Source organism: Anas acuta, chromosome Z, assembly GCF_963932015.1.
Source record: "Anas acuta chromosome Z, bAnaAcu1.1, whole genome shotgun sequence".
Classification (NCBI taxonomy): Eukaryota; Metazoa; Chordata; class Aves; order Anseriformes; family Anatidae; genus Anas; species Anas acuta.
In genome coordinates, this window is record NC_089017.1 from 67,154,220 (window position 1) to 67,172,804 (window position 18,585).

At 36.1% G+C, this 18,585-nt stretch overlaps 1 protein-coding gene across 1 annotated transcript in view; it reads right to left on the minus strand.

Annotated features, from left to right (window-relative positions):
• LOC137848448 (atrial natriuretic peptide receptor 1-like) overlaps positions 1 to 18,308 on the minus strand; it is a 38,529-nt gene extending 20,221 nt beyond the window's left edge. Inside the window, exons 1-8 of the mRNA XM_068667573.1 lie at positions 18,056 to 18,308; positions 15,714 to 15,810; positions 11,881 to 12,013; positions 9,176 to 9,299; positions 7,203 to 7,307; positions 6,474 to 6,576; positions 4,966 to 5,111; positions 2,268 to 2,340 (exon numbers count right to left, since the gene is read on the minus strand). Coding sequence (XP_068523674.1) covers positions 2,268 to 2,340; positions 4,966 to 5,111; positions 6,474 to 6,576; positions 7,203 to 7,307; positions 9,176 to 9,299; positions 11,881 to 12,013; positions 15,714 to 15,807 — 778 coding nt within the window. The 5' untranslated portion in view covers positions 15,808 to 15,810; positions 18,056 to 18,308. The remainder of the gene's footprint in view (positions 1 to 2,267; positions 2,341 to 4,965; positions 5,112 to 6,473; positions 6,577 to 7,202; positions 7,308 to 9,175; positions 9,300 to 11,880; positions 12,014 to 15,713; positions 15,811 to 18,055) is intronic.
• Between the last annotated feature and the right edge of the window lie 277 nt (positions 18,309 to 18,585).

Below are 18,585 nucleotides of genomic sequence, written 5' to 3' on the forward strand. Positions count from 1 at the left end.
TTGCATGCAGAACTGGTCTTGTTAATGTGTAAGACAGAAAGACATATTTTTTTCAGAATGCGAATACTGCATAAAAAGTCAAAACACCTCCAGAGGTGATGCACTGCCAGAGATCTTTCCAATTAAACCTCAGCATTGTATGCAATTTTCTCTGCTCCCAGTATGATCAGCCCTTGCTGGATGGAGATCAGCCTTCTGGTTACAGAGATGCAAAGGACAGAACCCAGGGAAGCAGAGCAAGCTCTGTGCCAGATTTTAACAAGTCTATTTGGAGCTCCTAGAGGACTGTAGAGTACAGGGATGTGGGAAGTGATTCTGACACCAAAAGGAAGTCAGTGAAGAGCAATAATACAGTTAGATGAAAAAATCAGTAATCTCAACATTTTCTTTATTTTTATTTATTTATTTATTTATTTTTAATCTGTTGACCAGCTCAAGGTAAAAAAAATGTGTTTCAAAGAAGATTTAATGAATTACTTATTGTTTCACCATCTCCACCTGGTATGGCCAATTACTCTCAGCAACTCTCCCTGGTATCATCAGTATGCAATAAAGTGCCTGCTGAGGAAGTTCAGCATCTCATCTTGCATCAGGACTGTCATGTTCCCACACCATAGTATTATCCACATGCAGTTCAAAACTGCATTGACATTTGGAGTTTTTCAATGGCATTCCACTTAGAAATATATTAGAGATCCCTGAGATAACTCTGATAATATAAATATAGGTGCAATGGTCCTTAAGAGGAGTAATTTTTCACAGCACAGGCTACATACCCTGGCTTCAACACTGCTGATGTATTTCCATCTAAATAACTGTACATTTCAGGCCACTGTGGCTATTGCTGGATAACTCTGTTTGGAGGAGACGTACGGTCTATTTCAAAGTCTCTTCACGTTATCAGTGCTCATTACTCTAAGTTGCTAGTTATTTTCCTAGCTAGGTCTTAAACAAGGAGGTATTTAAAAGATGTTTAGATGTAGAGCTTAGTGATACGGTTTCATGAAGGAATTGTTAGTGTTAGGTCATAGGTTGGACTTGGTGATCTTGGAGTTCCCTTCCAACCTAAATGATTCTGTGATTCTATGATTCTGTGATTATTGTTGTTTTGCAGATTATTAAAAAAAATCATTTTGAATTCTTAAAATTAATTGCAAAGCACTTTTTAAAAATCATGTATCTCATTTCCCATAGTTTCTCTCTATTGTTTCTCTTCCTTTGTGGTGTTTACGACCTCTTATAATTGACTAACAGATGAAAATCTATTCATGTTCCTTTTTTACATATCAAAAGACACTTGTCCTTGAAAGTTCTACTTCCATTTTTACAAAATTGGATTGAAATTCATTTTATGTACACAAATTAATTTCTAAGCCAGTCTGTTCTTGACTACAACAAAGATTTCGTATTAAAACTACACAGAAATTAATGTTCAAGTCCAAGGCTGCAAGTATTTCTACTACATTAGCACAATAATGTCTTGGTATTTCTACTAGCAGCATGATGACATAACACAGCTAAAGCTGATATCTTTCTAGCAATACCCCATAGAGACAGAAAACAAGAGAGTATATACAGACCTACCAACTTCAGCAAACTACAGATTTTCCTCTTCTGAGGGTCTAGGCACTGCTTTCCTCCTCAGTGCTAAAGCACTGAACAGCAAAGTGAATTGTATAATCTATATTTATTTTAAGTGCAGCATAGTAAAAGATAAATAGCATCTCATTTTATTCATAATATGTTTAGTTACAACAAATTTAACATTTATTTTATATCCTGAAGGTAAAAGGAAAAACAAAACAAAATAAACCACCTCAGGTCTCAATGAATTACTTTTTGCAACAAAAGTGCCAGAGTTCTCAGTATTCACTGAGAAAAATGGAGATCTTTCATTCTATTTGTGCAAATACAGAACAAACTAGTGAGGCCAATTATACAAATTCATGTATCCACTGAAGCAAGTATAATTTATTTTATCCAAGTCCAGAGGTTATCTGTTTATTTTGGGATAAGCCTGTCTTTTTAAATTGACACATCACCATAAATAAGAAAGAAACTAAAATACCTTAGATAACTAAGGTTTCATTAAGGAAAAATGCCAGTAATCAGCTCAGAGAAGTTACAGAAATTAATCTTTGGATATGTCTTTCACAAATTTGTACACCTTTTGCAAGACCATTAAAACATGATGTAATTATGATTTAGATTATTTCTTAAAATTATTAATGAAACTGATAATAGTAACAAAATGACAAGTTACTGACCTTGTTTGATGCATTTGAAGTCTATAATCCAGCTCTCGTCCCAAAACAACTTTTGTTTCTGATATTGAAACCACTACAAAAATAAATAACATTCATTCCAGATGTAGCTCTACTGATTTTGAACGAATTCATCTAGAGATTTATTTTTTTTTAATATGAAAATTTATAAGTATCCCTCAAAATTATGATGTTTAAGCATACAATATACATCGTACGAGTAACATTAGAATTAATATTCCCAGAGGAAAACAGAATCTAAGATATTTGAAACAGTGTATTCTGTACTCTGGAATATAATGACATGTAATACTTTGCATTGGCTATAAACTCTTTTCATTATTGTCAATACTTCTTATGCAGTGTATTTAGATCTCAGACTGGACATCAAATGAATTGTGTACATCACCTCATGCCATGGAAATTTCGTGTGCTGCCTAAACACATGAATACAAGAATCACTCTAGTGCTCAGCCTCAAGAAAACTGTCAGTACATATTGTACCCTGTAACAAAATTACAGCCTGACCAACAAATAAGACCATGTTATGCCAAATACTCTAGCATAAAGAATATTAGATTGGGAATACTGATAATCGGCTATTTCTTAAAGAAGATATAGGTCTTATAAATAGCTGATTTGCTATATTTGCAAAACAGATATAAAAAGTGTAAATAATTACTTTCAAAAGATGAGCAGCAGATTAAATTACGTAGCTGCATACATGCAATACATGCAATCAATACCAAAATAGCAAACCAAGGCCACATTTCACCATCACTATACCATTTTATATACTGTAGAATTGAACATTAGAAATTATGCATTCAGTGAAATAAGTAGCAAAAGTCCTGATAATACTCAAGAAACATGGTGTGGAGACTGTGCCCATATTTTGGCAGAAATTTATGACTGCTATTGAGCTCATTAAATAATAACGAAGTCATCCCATTTATTTCAAAGGGTTTCTGAGAAAAGATATCTACATTTTATCTTGTAAAGGTATGACTGAACAAAGACACATCAGCTAGAAGTGACCACTATGCTTGCTACAGACACTCAGATCAAAGGAATCCTCTCCTTTGCTTGAATGATTAAAGAAGATATTAGATTCCCAGATGGTTCCTCTTATGTGATATTAATAACTGAATTGGTTAAAAAGATCTTTCCTATATTGTTTATTCATCACCTCAATAATTTTTTAAAAAATGCTAGTAAAGAAGTTAGAAGAATGAGTATGTTGCAAAGAAATAAAAATCCCCTCCCCCTAAAAAACCACACTCAAACCCTACAGAAAAAATTGCAAAAATAATAGGTAACTTTTGCTATATAAAGTAACTTTTGGTTTAGGTAAATATATGCAAGGTCAGACTCCATTTTCCCTTTGTACAGTGCATGTTGTCTAAAACTGTCTGAACTTCTCATCTGTTCAACCACACATTTCTATCAGACCATATTGTTTTATAGGACAGTTACTATAAGCACATTGTCACAGTGTCCATGTGGATTACAAATGCTCAAATAAGAAACGGAGACACAGGGAGATTAAGTCTTGTTTTTCAGAAGTGTTTCAGTTCCTGAGTTGCAAAGCCACACAGAGGCACAGAACATAAAAAAGAAAAAAAAAAATGTTATTGAGACTTCCTGACCTTTATGGGCCACGAGCCTTTTCCTCCCATTCCTTTTCAGCACATTCAACTACCTCAGATGCTCAGTGCAAATGGCAAATGCAGTATGCAACGAAAACAGACAAAACAAGAGTCTATTGATTTAGAGGATCTATAGGCCAAATCCCAAATAAATGATCTTGTAATTACAAAGCCACCATAATGACTCTACCACTGTGCATATTCACCTGTTATGTCTTTGTTTTGAAATTCAGAATTTTTTTTTCAAGATGTGAATACATGAGGAGTACAGATCATCTTCACTGTGAATTAGTAAGTCATAATAATTTGCTATCATCTCTTTATTCCATTCAAAGGGATCCAAAAGTACTTCTGTATTCATACACTACTGTCTCATTATTCTTTTTTTCCATCATAAGTCTGTTATAATTGATAAATTTTAAGCAAAATGAATCACTTTCAACTGAACCAAACTAATTCAGTTACACTAAGAAAATAACTGAATTAAAAAAAAAAAGAAAGAGAGAGAGAGAAAAGATAGTTCTTCTCCTTATTCCTTTTGAACATCTAGCTATCAGTAAGTTAAAAATAGAGTTGAAGGTACTCTATTACATGTTGTATTTGAACTCTAAGACTTAATGACCTATGGTGGACCTAATGCCTTTATGAATGTATCTAATTTGTTTTTGAATTCATTTATACTTCTTGTCTCCATAGGGTTCTGGAGCAGTTATCATAATACAATTTTATTCTGAGTGAAAAGCACTCTCACTTCACTGGCAATCCCTCCTTCCAATGTTGTGAAAGACTGTTAATAACTACTGCTTCTTCCTTTACCATTATACAACCCTCTTGTTACATTCCTCTTTGGTCTTCTCTCTTAGGGGAAGAAATTTCCTAGCACAATTATCCTCCCCTCATAAAGAAGACAAAAATGGTTTCTTTTCTAGCATGCAGGTTCAGGATGCGGAAGAAAATCTATACCTCTCCTAAGAGAATACTCATTCAAATTAGTGGAATAATGGGAATAAGAGAGAAGAGAGAAGAAATAAAAGGAGAGAAAGCTTACTCACCAGGACTGTCATAATGAAGGCAGTGCAGACTAAACCTATTGGTAAGGCAATTGCTATCTTAGCATCAGCTGATAGCGGGCATTCCCCACAATCTGCTGGACAGATAGAGCAGCCTTCTTCTTCCTCACAAAAGCCATCTCCACAAACTGATTAGAAAAGGAAACCCGTATCAGGATATTTTATGGCAGTTTCATCCAACAACATGCTTGAATTCAGATTTAAACACGTGATTCCTGAGGTAACTTCAGAGTACCAGAAATAACACATTTTGAAGAATCCAGAGATAGTACTACTGCAGCTGAGTTTATTATTTTGGTTTTCAAAGTGATGTAGGTGCTCTTTGATCTGATCAAATTGTTAATGAAATGAGAGTCTTTGATTTTTGTGTGTGTACAAATAATTTAATTACTACTCTGTTTCTCATTGTCCATCTGATTTGTTTGTTTGCTTGTTTTTCCGAGACAAGAAGTTCCTCAAGGCGGACATTGTCTTTTGAGTTTTTTGCACATAAGTCAGCCCTTGAGACCTCCAGAAGTAGGTGATTCTTTCTCAGAAGCAGCAGACTATGAGTACTTCAGATTGAAACCTTGCTACCCATGCTTCAAGGATTTCTTTTCCTCCAAGGTCTTAAGAAAATTATCAGCAGCATCAGCCGTGATTTAAAACAAAAGCCCTAGAGGACAAAACTCCTTCTCCCACGTTCCGAGTGCTGTTTCAATTTTACCTCTATGCCTAAACTAATATAATTCTTCACTTCAGCCTCCTGAGACAAGCTCAAGATATTATTCTGTCACTACAAAATATTTAAAAAAAAATCCTCAACAAAACAAAATCCACAGTTTTCATCCAGTCTGGAGTTTCTTTGGTTCTGCTTGTTTGTTTTTGTGTTTGTTTTTGTTTTTAATAACATTGAAGAATATAAACTTCCAGAAGAGTAGCTAACAAGAAAACTTTGATGACATTTCTGTTTAACCAATATTCTTCAAGTTGTGTTTAATTTATTAAATAATACCCACTTTTTATTTTTGCTTTGCTAAGAGAATTGTTACTATTATTTCTGCTTCCCTGCATATTGTTATACTAAGCTGCACAGAACTCTGATGCCTTTGGGAGCAACTGGATTTTAATGTGAATAATGGAACAAACTGGGTTTCTACCTTTCCAATGTGCTTAAGGCTAATCTGTTCCCCCTCAGATTAAGAATGTCCACATCTTCACTACATACCAGATGGAAGAATACTTTCATATCTCTGTCAACTGAACCCATTGGTCATGATATTTGACTTTACATGTTTGGCCAGAATGGCTTCCTACTATTCTAGCTTCTTTCACAGGTAAGAAGAAGCTCAAATAATTTTTTAGATTTTCAGCCTTAGAAGAATTTTAGGAAGATCTTTGTTTATACATAATTGTAAGGAAGGGTAGGAGTCACTCTTGCTCTTGGTATGCATACATGAATGATAAAAGCATTTACATTTAATAAGCAATTCCCTCCCTCTATATCATACCTACTGCAGGAAGGACTGTGGTTTTTGCTTCCAGAGCAACTTGCATTCTCCCAACTCTGATGTGTGCGATGAGAGAAGTCACACCCACGTGAACCAAAACAACCTGCCAAATAAGTGAACAAAGCTGCAAGGATTGAAACTTCATGTGCATACAGTATGTCATTTTAACAAGAATGACCCAATTATGGTGTCTTCCAAAAGAATATGTTTGTTTTTTTTTCAGAATCAGGAAGGTCAGGGGTGCTTGACTGGTGAAACAAACAGTAGCAGGAGAGGCAAGCCATGTTGGAAAGCCAGGTCTGATTCCTCTGACTGGTGATCGTTCTTTCAATCAGGCAAAGCTTTCAGCCTATGCATCCCTGTCACATTTGTGTGCCTGTTACTTCTGCTTGGTAGAAACCCCTAGAGATCATGCTAACCTGTAACACAATCTAGTCAGGAGCACAATATTTTGGTAGTACAGGCCTTAAACAAACAGGTTAGGCTCTTTTCTTCTTTCCCATCCCCATTATTTCTACTAACTACATTAAGTAGTAGCAGTATGAAAAGCTATTGCTTCCAATTGAGTCAGTTTTGAATTGGTGATACTCAGCCATATGCACTGCTTACATATATAATACTGACATCAGTTAACAAGACAGGGAACATGCACATGAACTGTATCAAACTACTAGCAAGTAAGCTTTGAAAAGAGCAAACCATTTATTGTATATAACAAATACACCTTACCTTGGCAGTCCAGTTTCTTTGGCTCATTTTGCCAGCTGTAGATAAAGTGTGGGTAAATATCTGGCCATCATCGGGAATCCATGGACCACATATTCCTCCTCTACCCTTTATCAGACAGATCGGTTATGTCACTAAATGATGACACAATGAAAATCCTAGGTCTCCCTTTTTCACCTTCTTAAAATGTCTTGTATTCTTTTTCAGAAAATAACAAATTCTATTAAAATGCCAAAGTACAAACAACGTTGTTTTGTGATAAAATAAAAGATAGTAAGAGAGAAATGGGCTTAAATTGAGTCAAAATCTCACAAAAGCTCATTATTGTCTAAAATACATGAACCAAAATCTGGTCCTTATTTTAGCTCCAGTAATTCCATGCACCTAATATCCCTTTTTAGCAGGTTTTGCTGCACTAGAACCAGAACCAGTAGCATATCCCATATTTTATATTTTTTCTAAAGGTATTTTATTGCAGCTTGACTTTTAGTATGACAGGGCTTTTTTCTTTCACAAATCAGGAAGCAATCTGTTATGTGTCAATGTCTGTTTGCAAAGCATTTTGTAGTAAAGCTCTGAAAAAGCAAACTTCTCAACAATTGCAAACACTTAGGATTATTTTGGCTCTTTGAAGATCGTGCATTGTTTTGATGTTTCAAAAGGCTTAAGTCTGTCTACTAACTCCAGATATCTCTGCAGGAACTTCTTTCAATGCAGTGTAAAGCACAGACCTAATCCAAAGAAACAGTACATGCAAACAAACAAACAAAAAAAAAAAAACAAAACAACAACAACAACAAAAAAGCTTTAAATGTTACACCATTAAAAAATAATAATAATAATTAAAAAAAAAGCACAACCCACCATCAAAAAAAAAAAAAGTTCTTCAGTATGGTTCTAGCGAAAAGCTTTGATGCGATAGTTCCAGCAGGGATTCCTCTTTCAAATAAAAGTCTTGGTATCAGCTAAGGTCCTCAGGGAGTCATTAATAAAACAGCTCCATACAAAGAGGGCTGCCATGAAGTAAACTAGAGTTGTTAGAAGGCATTAAGCCTTCACACAGAACAGTGCGTGAAATAGCCACAAGATATGTATGGCTATGTTTACTATTACACTGTGTTTGATCATGAAGAATGTGTAAGTTGCCGTAAGGGAAATCAACTTGAAAAACTGGGCAACTGCATGAAGGTTATTTTTCTGGGTAAGGCTTTCCTCACAGGGGAAAATGAAAAGGAAGAGGGAGAGGAGAAAAAAGAAAAGGAAGGGAAAGGGAAAGGGAAAGGGAAAGGGAAAGGGAAAGGGAAAGGGAAAGGGAAAGGGAAAGGGAAAGGGAAAGGGAAAGGGAAAGGGAAAGGGAAAGGGAAAGGGAAAGGAAGTTTGTTATTATGCATTTCCATTCTTTTTTTTTCTTTTTTTCTTTTTTTTTTTTTTCCTAATCTAATATAGAAAAACTAGTTCATCTTAGCACCTGTGTATACAGGCTTCCATTCTACAAGTCACAGACAGTGTGACTTGTGTGATTCACACTAGTCAATTTGTCAATTTTAGTAATTCAGGCAAATCATTCAGGTTCCCTCTATAAGATGCAGAGAGATAGTGATACTTGCAGCTGACAATTAATCCTACTTGTTTTAGAATGAAATGATCTATCTTTCTTTCTCTACTGACTGTATAGAGATTTGAGTCAAGTAAACTTGAAGAGATGTAACTAGACACTTTAAGAATAATGAGTACTTCTGAATACCATCTAGTACAAAAATAAAGCTATTTGCTTTGCAGCCTCAGAATCAAGTGCAAAGATTTCTGAAACTGACAAATTCTCACTTTTTTTTTTCAGTAAACTATAGATTAGGTCTAATTGTAATAACAAAAAGACCTCACAAAAGTCATTGCAAAAAGTTTTTACAAAAGTTATTGCAATGGTGTTTCATCCAATACCACAAACAGAGCACGTGAAGTCACACCCTTTTACTAACCATGAAGGCCAAAGGACAGGAGTGAATGTTGGCATGATGGACACAGCAGTTCTCGCCATTTGCATCTTTCCAGCTGGCAGGGCACTCATGCTCCTCACAGAATTCCCTTGCAGCAGTAGCATTGCTAGCCAAGGAGCAGAGAAAAGGACATAATTTTATATTCATTACTTATTCCTCAAAACTGTAACAAGCGCAGAAAATCCTGTATAGAAAAATGAGTAACATAAACATATGCAGTGAAAGAAACACTGTAATGCCATTTCTCTCTCTTTTCTTTCTCTTTTGTTTTACTTCTGGTTGAAGCACTCCTAGAGCAATTAAGATTGCTGCCAACTCTGGCAGATACTATACCTCAAGCAGCTACCAGCCTCCACTTATGTCTTGAGACTGACTGCATGACCAGATTACTTGGCATTGCTACAACTGGATTAGAAGAACATACCACTTACCATACTTCCACTATCAGAAATATGTGTCCCTGGTTTCTTTCATTCTCAGTGTTTTCAGTTATATATGTGAATCTATGCAAATCTATGCATGTGATTCCTATTTGGTTTCAGTCTTTGCTCCACAACCTGAAGAACCAATGATAATTACTACAATATCAGATACAAATACTAAAACCAAAAACTTAGAGGAAATAATGGTCTGTATGTTTAGACTGTTCTGCTAAACAACCACAGAATCACCGAACAGCCCAGGTTGGAAGGGGCCTCAAAAGACCATCAGGTCTGAACTTTTGTGTCAAAAAGGAGACTAGATGAAATTATTTTGGATGCTGTCCAACTGCATCTTAATAACCTCCAGTGACAGGAACTTGAGCACACCCCTATGAAAGTTGTTCCTCTGACTGGTTGTCTTCATTGTAAAATATATATATATATATGTATATACATATATAGTATCAAGATTAAATGTCTCCCAATGCAACTTTTATCCTTTGTGTTTTTGCCTCATGTCTTCCCCATGTGACTCCTTGTTAGGAGGCCTCCATCCACTTTGTAGCCACCATTGGAATACTGTAATGAGGTCTTCCCCTAAGCTTTCTTGTCTCAAGAGTGTAAAGACCTAACTCCTTCAGTCTTTCCTCATTGAGTAAGGATTTCTTCAGCGCTTTGATTATCTTTGTGGCTCTCCTTTGGACCCTGACCAGCCTTTTTTGAATTTCAGGGACCAGAACTGGACATAGTACTCCAGGCCTGACAAGTGCTGAGTAGAACTAGTCATAGGAGATCAGATTTAAAAGGGAAGACTACATTACAAGAAATATATATAAGTTAGGATTTTTGGAAGTTCATCACAGAAAGATGAATGTAGTTCCCTGGATATGCATCACAACACTTTTTTCCAATGTGTTTTCTGATTTACACTTTCAGTTGAGCAACAACTTCTGTGAAGCTGGTTATGACCATAATAAACTGATTTGGCTTTAAAATAAAATCATTTTCTCCAAATATGGCTTACTCAGCAGATACGGCCAGATTTAGTTGTACAGTTTAGTTTGTATGTTATGCATAATAGCTCTCTAAACTGATTGACGCCAGGATTTATATATATATACATATATACATATATACATATATATATATATGTATATATATATATACATATATATATGAATATTTATTTTTTTATTTGTTTGTTTATATGTTTTTAATGCAAGAACAACTAGCCCATACTGAGTAGATTTAAGAGAGAAGACTGTATCAGAAGAAAGAAATATGCGTACATACTCAAAGAGCAGGATTTTCTAAATTGCTTAGTGATTTAAAAGAGTGGTTATCCTTGGAAAGAACAGGAAAACTTATTCATTCTAAGCAGCTAAAAAAAAATGATTTTTGGTCAAGTTTTTTGATTATTTATTTATTTATTTTCTATTGCAAATGGATTATATGTCATCTTCCAATCTTAAATAAAATCACCCTGGATAACAGCTTTTACAACATGAACTTCACAATGTGAACACTCACATAGACAAAGAAGAACGTGAGTTTTTTCCATAAGCATCTCTTGTAGTAGCCAAATACAGAGGAGAATATGGGGAATTGTGGCTGCAGCCTCTGTCCCAGACATTGCTTTATATGGTTGGAAAACTGGTGTGTACAGTCCACAACTGTAAGATCACAGCATACTAGCATTTTAGTGATCTAAAGTTGTACATAGACACATACTGTACTTAGCCTACGTTGTCTAGTTACTAATAGTCTCTGAAGTGACTGAACTGGACTCCTTTTGGACTGATTTCAATGCCATAGAAATTGAAATAAATTCTTCACTGAAATCACTGGATTCAAGTTTGGGCCATCCCCTTTGTTATATTTATGTTGTACACTTTGAATATGCTTATTATTACAATAGACGTAGAACACAGTGAGTATGGGACTCCTGCAAGAATCATATTTATTTCCTCATGTAGAGAAGCTAACAAGTGATATTTAGAGTTCCACTGATACTGTTATACAGATGCAGGATGACACGTGCTGTCCTTGACATGCAGGTGAGTGTGCCATGATGGGTGTTGTGAAAGCAAATCCATTCCAGAGGGGCAAATATCAGTGCAAACACTGCTAGAAGAGAAGTCAAGAAGTGCAAGGAATTAGCTAGGAGCACAAGAACATGTGTTCCAATTATGTTACAGAAAATGTCTGTGTGTATAGAATCCCCATATACTCATAACCATGAAAACATTTTATAGGAGGTAATACCTGTGAGAAAGGATTCCATTTTGCACTGCATATTGATAAAAGCCATCTGAAGCAAAGACTGCATAGGTCACATTGAAGAATTCCCCACTCACAGCCTTTTCTGGAGGCCTTTTCACCCATGCCATCTCCAGACCTAGAAAAAATAAAATTATGAGCCAATATATTTGCTGTACTTTTCTACTTTGCAGTTGTATACAAATGTAAATCTTCCTCTGTGCTAGGGAGCATTGTGTACTGAAAGGGAAATAAGTGTAATTTTCATCCATTGTTCCTTTTGCTTTTTACAGGCCCAAAATACACATCCATTTTAGTGGCTGTATAAGTAAGCACAAATGCTCATTACTACAATTCTGACATTCACTTAGAAAAGATCAAGAAATTGCAGAAATATGATAAAAAGTCTGTTCATCTTATCTATAATAAATTTACTCTCAGCACAATGCAGTGCTACTTTTCCCGATACACTTCCTTTGATTGGAATGGGTTGCCCAGGGAGGTGGTGGAGTCGCCGTCCCTGGGGGTGCTTAAAGAAAGTGGATGTGGTACATAGGGATGTGGTTTAGTGGGTGATATCAGTGGTAGGGGGATGGCTGGACCAGATGATCTTGGAGGTCTTTTCCAACCATAATGATAATGTGATTCTATGATTCCTCTTAGATCAGGTAATAAGCACTGTTCATCATTCCTGTCTGGTTTCATGGAGGCGCACCTCCTTATCGAAGAACAGACAACTCTAGGACACATGAAATTCAGCCAGAAACTTTAACCTCACTAGATACTACTTATGCTAATTCCATACTTAAGAAAGCTAGCTCTTTTTATAAAACTGTATAACGTCTAGAGCAGAGGACAGTGGGAGTACTGCTGCTCAGACATCTGTCATTTTCCATTTTTACACCCTTACCAGGAAAAATAATTTAACTTGTTCATCTCTCTTATCCCTGGGACACCTTATTACCTGCTTTGAGCCTGTGAGTGAAGTGAGATTAGAGGTAAGAGCTGCTTTTAATTCATATTCTCAAACAATGCTATGTAGTGGTTTGGGCTGAGATGGAGTTAATTTTCTTCATAGTGGCTACTATGATACCACGTTTTGGATTTAGGATGAGAACAATGCTGACAGCACACCATGGTTTCGTTGTTGCAGAGCAGTGCTCCCACTGAGCCAAGGCCTTTTGAGCTCCTTGTGCTGCCCCAGGAGGAGGAGGCAGGGAGTGCACAAGGAGCTGGGAGGGGAGACAGCCAGGAACAGCTGACCCCAGCTGGCCAAAGGGATGTCCGACACCATGAGGCATCATGTGAGACAATAAAATACAGTGGGGGGGTGGAGGAGTGTGTGGGGTAGTTACTGCTGCTCAAGAACTGGCTGGGCATCATTTGGTGGATGGTGAATAATTGCATTGTACATCACTTCCTTTGTATATCTATGTTTACATTTCTGTTTTTGTTTATATATATTATCCCTTTCTTTTTTGTCTTATTAAACTGTCGTTATTTCAAACCACAAGTGTTTACCATTTTTTTTCTGATTTTATTCCCCATCCCACTGGTGGGGAGTGAGCAAATAGCTATGTGGTACTTAGCTGTCTGCCAGGTTACACCACAACAACTACAAAAATCTTTTCACTCCTTTCACCAGCCTCTTTGTATGTTGTTGGATGAAGGTTTAAATTTTTGGCATGTCAAATAACATATGCAGGTATGCAGTTTGTCAGGAAATAAATCCATTCTGCAGAGGATGGGTAAGAGAGTTCCCATCCTGCTGTTCAAGAGATCCTCACTTTTTTTATTGTTGTTCAGTTATAAATTCTCTTAATACTCTAGAGTAGTTTTTACAAGTGTATTATTCACTTGCACTGATAATGAAATAAGACATTATTCTTTCTCTTAAACATCTTTCAGATATAAAGAAGCAAATGGTAGAAGAACCTCTAGGCATCACCTCCCCCTTGCAAAGTAGTTTTATAAGAAGTAAAGTAAACAAAGGTTAAAAAAAATAATAATAAATAAAATAAAAAAGCTCTTGCTACAAAGAGCAGTTTGCACTAAAAGGTAAGAGAGCTGAGGTTCAGAAAATGTAAGAGAATGAATGTAGAAGGTCAGCATAAACTTCAGAAAAATTACTTTTTACTCACCTTTAAAGGTCTCACAAAAATAAACAAAACTCTTATTTCAATGATAGATACTCCCACATCTAAGTGTTTTGAAGATCTTGTGTTACAAGTCAAATTGACAGCAATAAAGCTGCAGTAGATGCCTTTCACTCTGCTTTCATAAGTGCCCAGGGATTGCAAGGAAGAATCACAGAGAAAGGCAGGATAAAGCTTGGTGTTCATTCTAAAACTGGTTCTAAAGGGTATATGTTAAAACCTACTCATATTTGTTTCCTTTGTACTCAGTTCACACTGATTTAATAAGAACAGCTTCAAACAAGTTATATGTTCTGATAAGTTCCAATGTTAAAACAATAATAAATTCATACACGAATAATATCCTTGGTTGACAGACATGTAGATAGTCTTTCAATTCCTCTCTTCAGTCCGAACTCTTCAGAAAATGTTTGACTACAGTATTGAGTTCAGAGTAGAACCCAGTAGTTTATTTCCTGGAGTGTTATATAACTACTAGAATTTCTCAGGTAAACTTGTTGTTTTCTAAAAAAATAGAAAATAAAAAATAAAAAAAATTAAAAAAAGGGGGGGAAGGGAAGGGAAGGGAAGGGAAGGGAAGGGAAGGGAAGGGAAGGGAAGGGAAGGGAAGGGAAGGGAAGGGAAGGGAAGGGAAGGGAAGGGAAGGGAAGGGAAGGGAAGGGAAGGGAAGGGAAGGGAAGGGAAGGGAAGGGAAGGGAAGGGAAGGGAAGGGAAGGGAAGGGAAGGGAAAAGGTCTCTGATCTAATCTTTTCTAACACAAACAAAAGTGTTCCTTTACAGCAGTTATTTAGTCCTTTATTCCCAGTTACAGAGTCACAGAATCCCAGTACAGTTGAAAACGGAAATTATCTCTGGAAATCATTCAGTCCAGCCTGATCTTTTTCAAGGCAGAGTCACATGCTGCAAGGCAGAGTCACATGTTGCTCAGTCCTTTGCAAAGTTGGGTTTTGAATATCCCCAAGGATGGAGAAACCACATCTCTGGACAACGTCTTCCAATGTTTCATGGCCCACAGAGAAGAAAGCTTTTTTTACATTTAAATTGAATTTCCCATATTTCAATTATTCTTCAATTATTTTTAAATCTCAAGCAATTTCAAAGATTAAAAAAACAAAACAAAACAAAACAAAAACACTGTTTTTTATTATATCATCATGTAAATTCAATTTTGAAAATGATTGGAATAAGTGGTTAAAGATCTCAGATTTTAAGTACTCATGGAACAGTGTTGAGCAAGGAGAGGGAAGCACTATGTGCAGAAATGGTGATTTTATTTACTGGCTGGAGGATTTAAACAGTCCACTTTTGAAATGACACTATAAAATTTCAGGAATGACTCAATAGAATTTGCTGCAATGCAGAGCTGACTGCCTGCTTTGTTTGGATTAAGTTGCATTTGGTTTTCTAATGAGAAATGAAATGTTTTCAATTATTTTCTGGGGGAAGGGATTCAGCTGTTGCTATTACTTTTTCTTTTGGAATCAATGAATATTGGACAAATAATTACTCAGAACTTTCTTTTGACTATTTTCTTTCACTTTTTCTCTAGAAAAAAATGTTGTTACTAACTCAGATGCCTTACACCACATGAAACATTCGCTATGAGTTAGGTATTATTCTCAGTACTTCAATTTGGGTTTCTCAAGCAAGATATGATCTTCTATGAGCAGCTTTAGAACTTACCTCCGCAGTCCAGCATGTTATACTCATCTGGTTTTTCCAGGGGCCAACAGTCATAGTCTTTGTTGTCTAAATCATGCCATCCCTCCGCTAACATGACCTGCCAAAAAAAAAGCATACAAATTGACACTATAGGAACAGGGGAAAGATGAGTTTCATTTGGAAAGTTTGTATTTCTTCTAAAGAAAATAAAACAAGCATAGAAACAGAACCTGGCATATTTTGACTCGTTTCTTCAACTTTTGAAGCAAAAAATGACAACTTCTTAGGGATCAGTTTATTACTTTGATCTAGCCAGAAATTAGACCTGAGATAATGTAGTGACTTAACTAAACTGTCTCTTGCAGAAGTTTTCCTCTATAAAATATGGGCAGTTCTAGGACCATATGCAGAGAAACATTTTATTTAAAGAGTTTTTCTCCTTGCTTTTATAATGCTATCTTCCTACATTGAAATTCTTTCCATGATTATTTTTCATTATAGATTTAATAATAAAATATAATTAATTATACACATGTTACAATATGTAATTATAGACAATATTAAGATTGCATACGCCTATTAAATATAGAACACAGCATCATAATAGCATACAGAGTGAAATCGAACAGTTGCAGAATATAAATGATTATGCCTGTTTATGTATTATAAATTTTATACATATTTATACGAATCAGGTATTAAAATAGACATTCTAGGCTATATATGAACAGGTGATAATGCACCCTGGGTTTAGTCCTCAATTAGTAAAATAATTATTTTTCTTTATATATTATTGGAAAATAATCATCTACTGGATTTTGCAATTACTAATCCAGTTATTTAAGGAATAAGATAGAATTATATTTTTTCCAATGTATTCTGCTATAACCTTGCAGAGATGCACATTAATAAAATAGCCATCTCACTGCAATAAGCCATCTACCATTCCTACAGTATGCATGGACCAGAGGAACACATTACAGTAAAAGGATCTACATAGTTTACCTACCAATAAACTGAGGAGGATTCGGAGCCCTAAGGCAAGTGTTTTGATAGCTCTCATATTCCCTAACATGCATCCAGCTCACCAAGAATCTGGGCTGCTTCTGTTGTTGCTGTTGCTGCTGAATTAGATGCCCCTGCCTAAGAAGGGGGGTTGCTAGGCAAGCCAATCCTAGCAACTCCAGCTGCTGCAGATGTTCTGCCTCCTCCTCTTTTACCCTACCCTACATCTGCTCAGTGCAGGGTGGAAACATCCACCACACTTTTGCTGAGCCTCTCTGAAAAATCAGCACTTGCCTTAGGGGCAGCCCCACTTTCAGACTGTTGATGTTTGTGCCCCTGTCAGCTCCAACCTGGAAGAGCAATGGGAGGATTTTATTTCACTGCCTTATTGAGCTTGGGTAGCATCTGACCCTTAGACAGAATCCTATAGTTGATGAAACAATATTGTGGGAATAAACACAGACACATAGTTGGGCCTGGGCAAAGATCTCCTGAGGTCCCTTCCAACCTGAGTTATCTTAAGTCTGATGACTCCAATTTCACTGTCCCTGGAGGTGATGGACAGCTTTTGTTTGAGACATGACCTGGTACACAGGTGAAATAGATCTCTGCCTAGCCATGCTGAAAAGATGTGTCTAGTGCTATTTCTGTTTTCTGAAGTCACTTGCAACACTGAATGTCAGTTATGATTCAGCTCTTCTGGATATTTTCCCTGGAATTCTGGCTCAGCCCAAATTCACCTTAAGAACCTTAGTTGACATGCTTGAACTTCACAATCTGTCACATCATAAATGCATGAAAGAGTTACTTCGATGCAAGGTGTGCCCTATTCATCTTGAAAGGGCAAGATGAATATTAAATTTAAAATCTGCTTGGGTGCACTCATAACAGCTTGAATGAACCAAGTGAATGAGCTAACATGAAGTTTCAGGTTGGAATTTTGTTTTGGTAATGAAATCATAAACCTCAGTTGTGCTGTGCTTCCCTGTGCTTCACTATGAGCATTTAACCCAAATCACACATTGCAATATGGAAACCTTTAGACTATTTCAGCTTGGCGCAATGACAGAAAGAGAGTAGAAAAAAAATATAATTTTTGGCTAGAATTTTTGGCTAGAATTATCTGCTTAGAAGAACTCTACATATATTAACACCTGGAGAGGTTTTACTAGTGATTTGTTTCAGGATATCTTGTGCTTAATGAGGAATTCATTGGCAGGAAAGCTAAGGATTACAACTTCTTAGATCCTACAGCAGCCAACAGATTACCAGACTGATCCTATTTTCTTCAGTAGGGACGCCAAATATTCAAATGGCATTAATATCATGATTCAAGGACTGTAAGGATCATACATTACCTTTATAGCTACTTGTCTGTCACAGAGTTCAGAATTCCTGGAAAGTGGCCAAGAACAAGAAGCTGGTCTAGGAATCCTGAATTAAAGATGTATGGAAATGAATGGTTGGTGATTATCTAACTTAACAATCTATCCTAGATATTTGGGTAGCACACTGCTGCTTCTGCATTTAAATCCTGAAAATTTTAAAAAGAAAACCAGTGGTGACTGTTTTGCAATATAAATATAGGCACCATGCCAAAAAGAAGTGAGAGATTAGTAAGTAAGACATTATTCAGGTCTGTCTACAACTCTATGTATATGAAGGAAATCAAAAACAGGTTTGAAGATGTTGGTCCATTTGCTTTTTTTTTTTTTTTTTTTTTTTGCTTGCACATTATCTGCAGCCCCATAATTTGCATTAACATCTTAACATTGACTACTATGAGTTATTTTATTAACAGTCAGACTCAGTCCAGTATAAAGTATTCTGCCTACTGCTACTTGGTTTTCTCAATGCATAAACACATCTCTTTGGCTTCCCGTCTTAG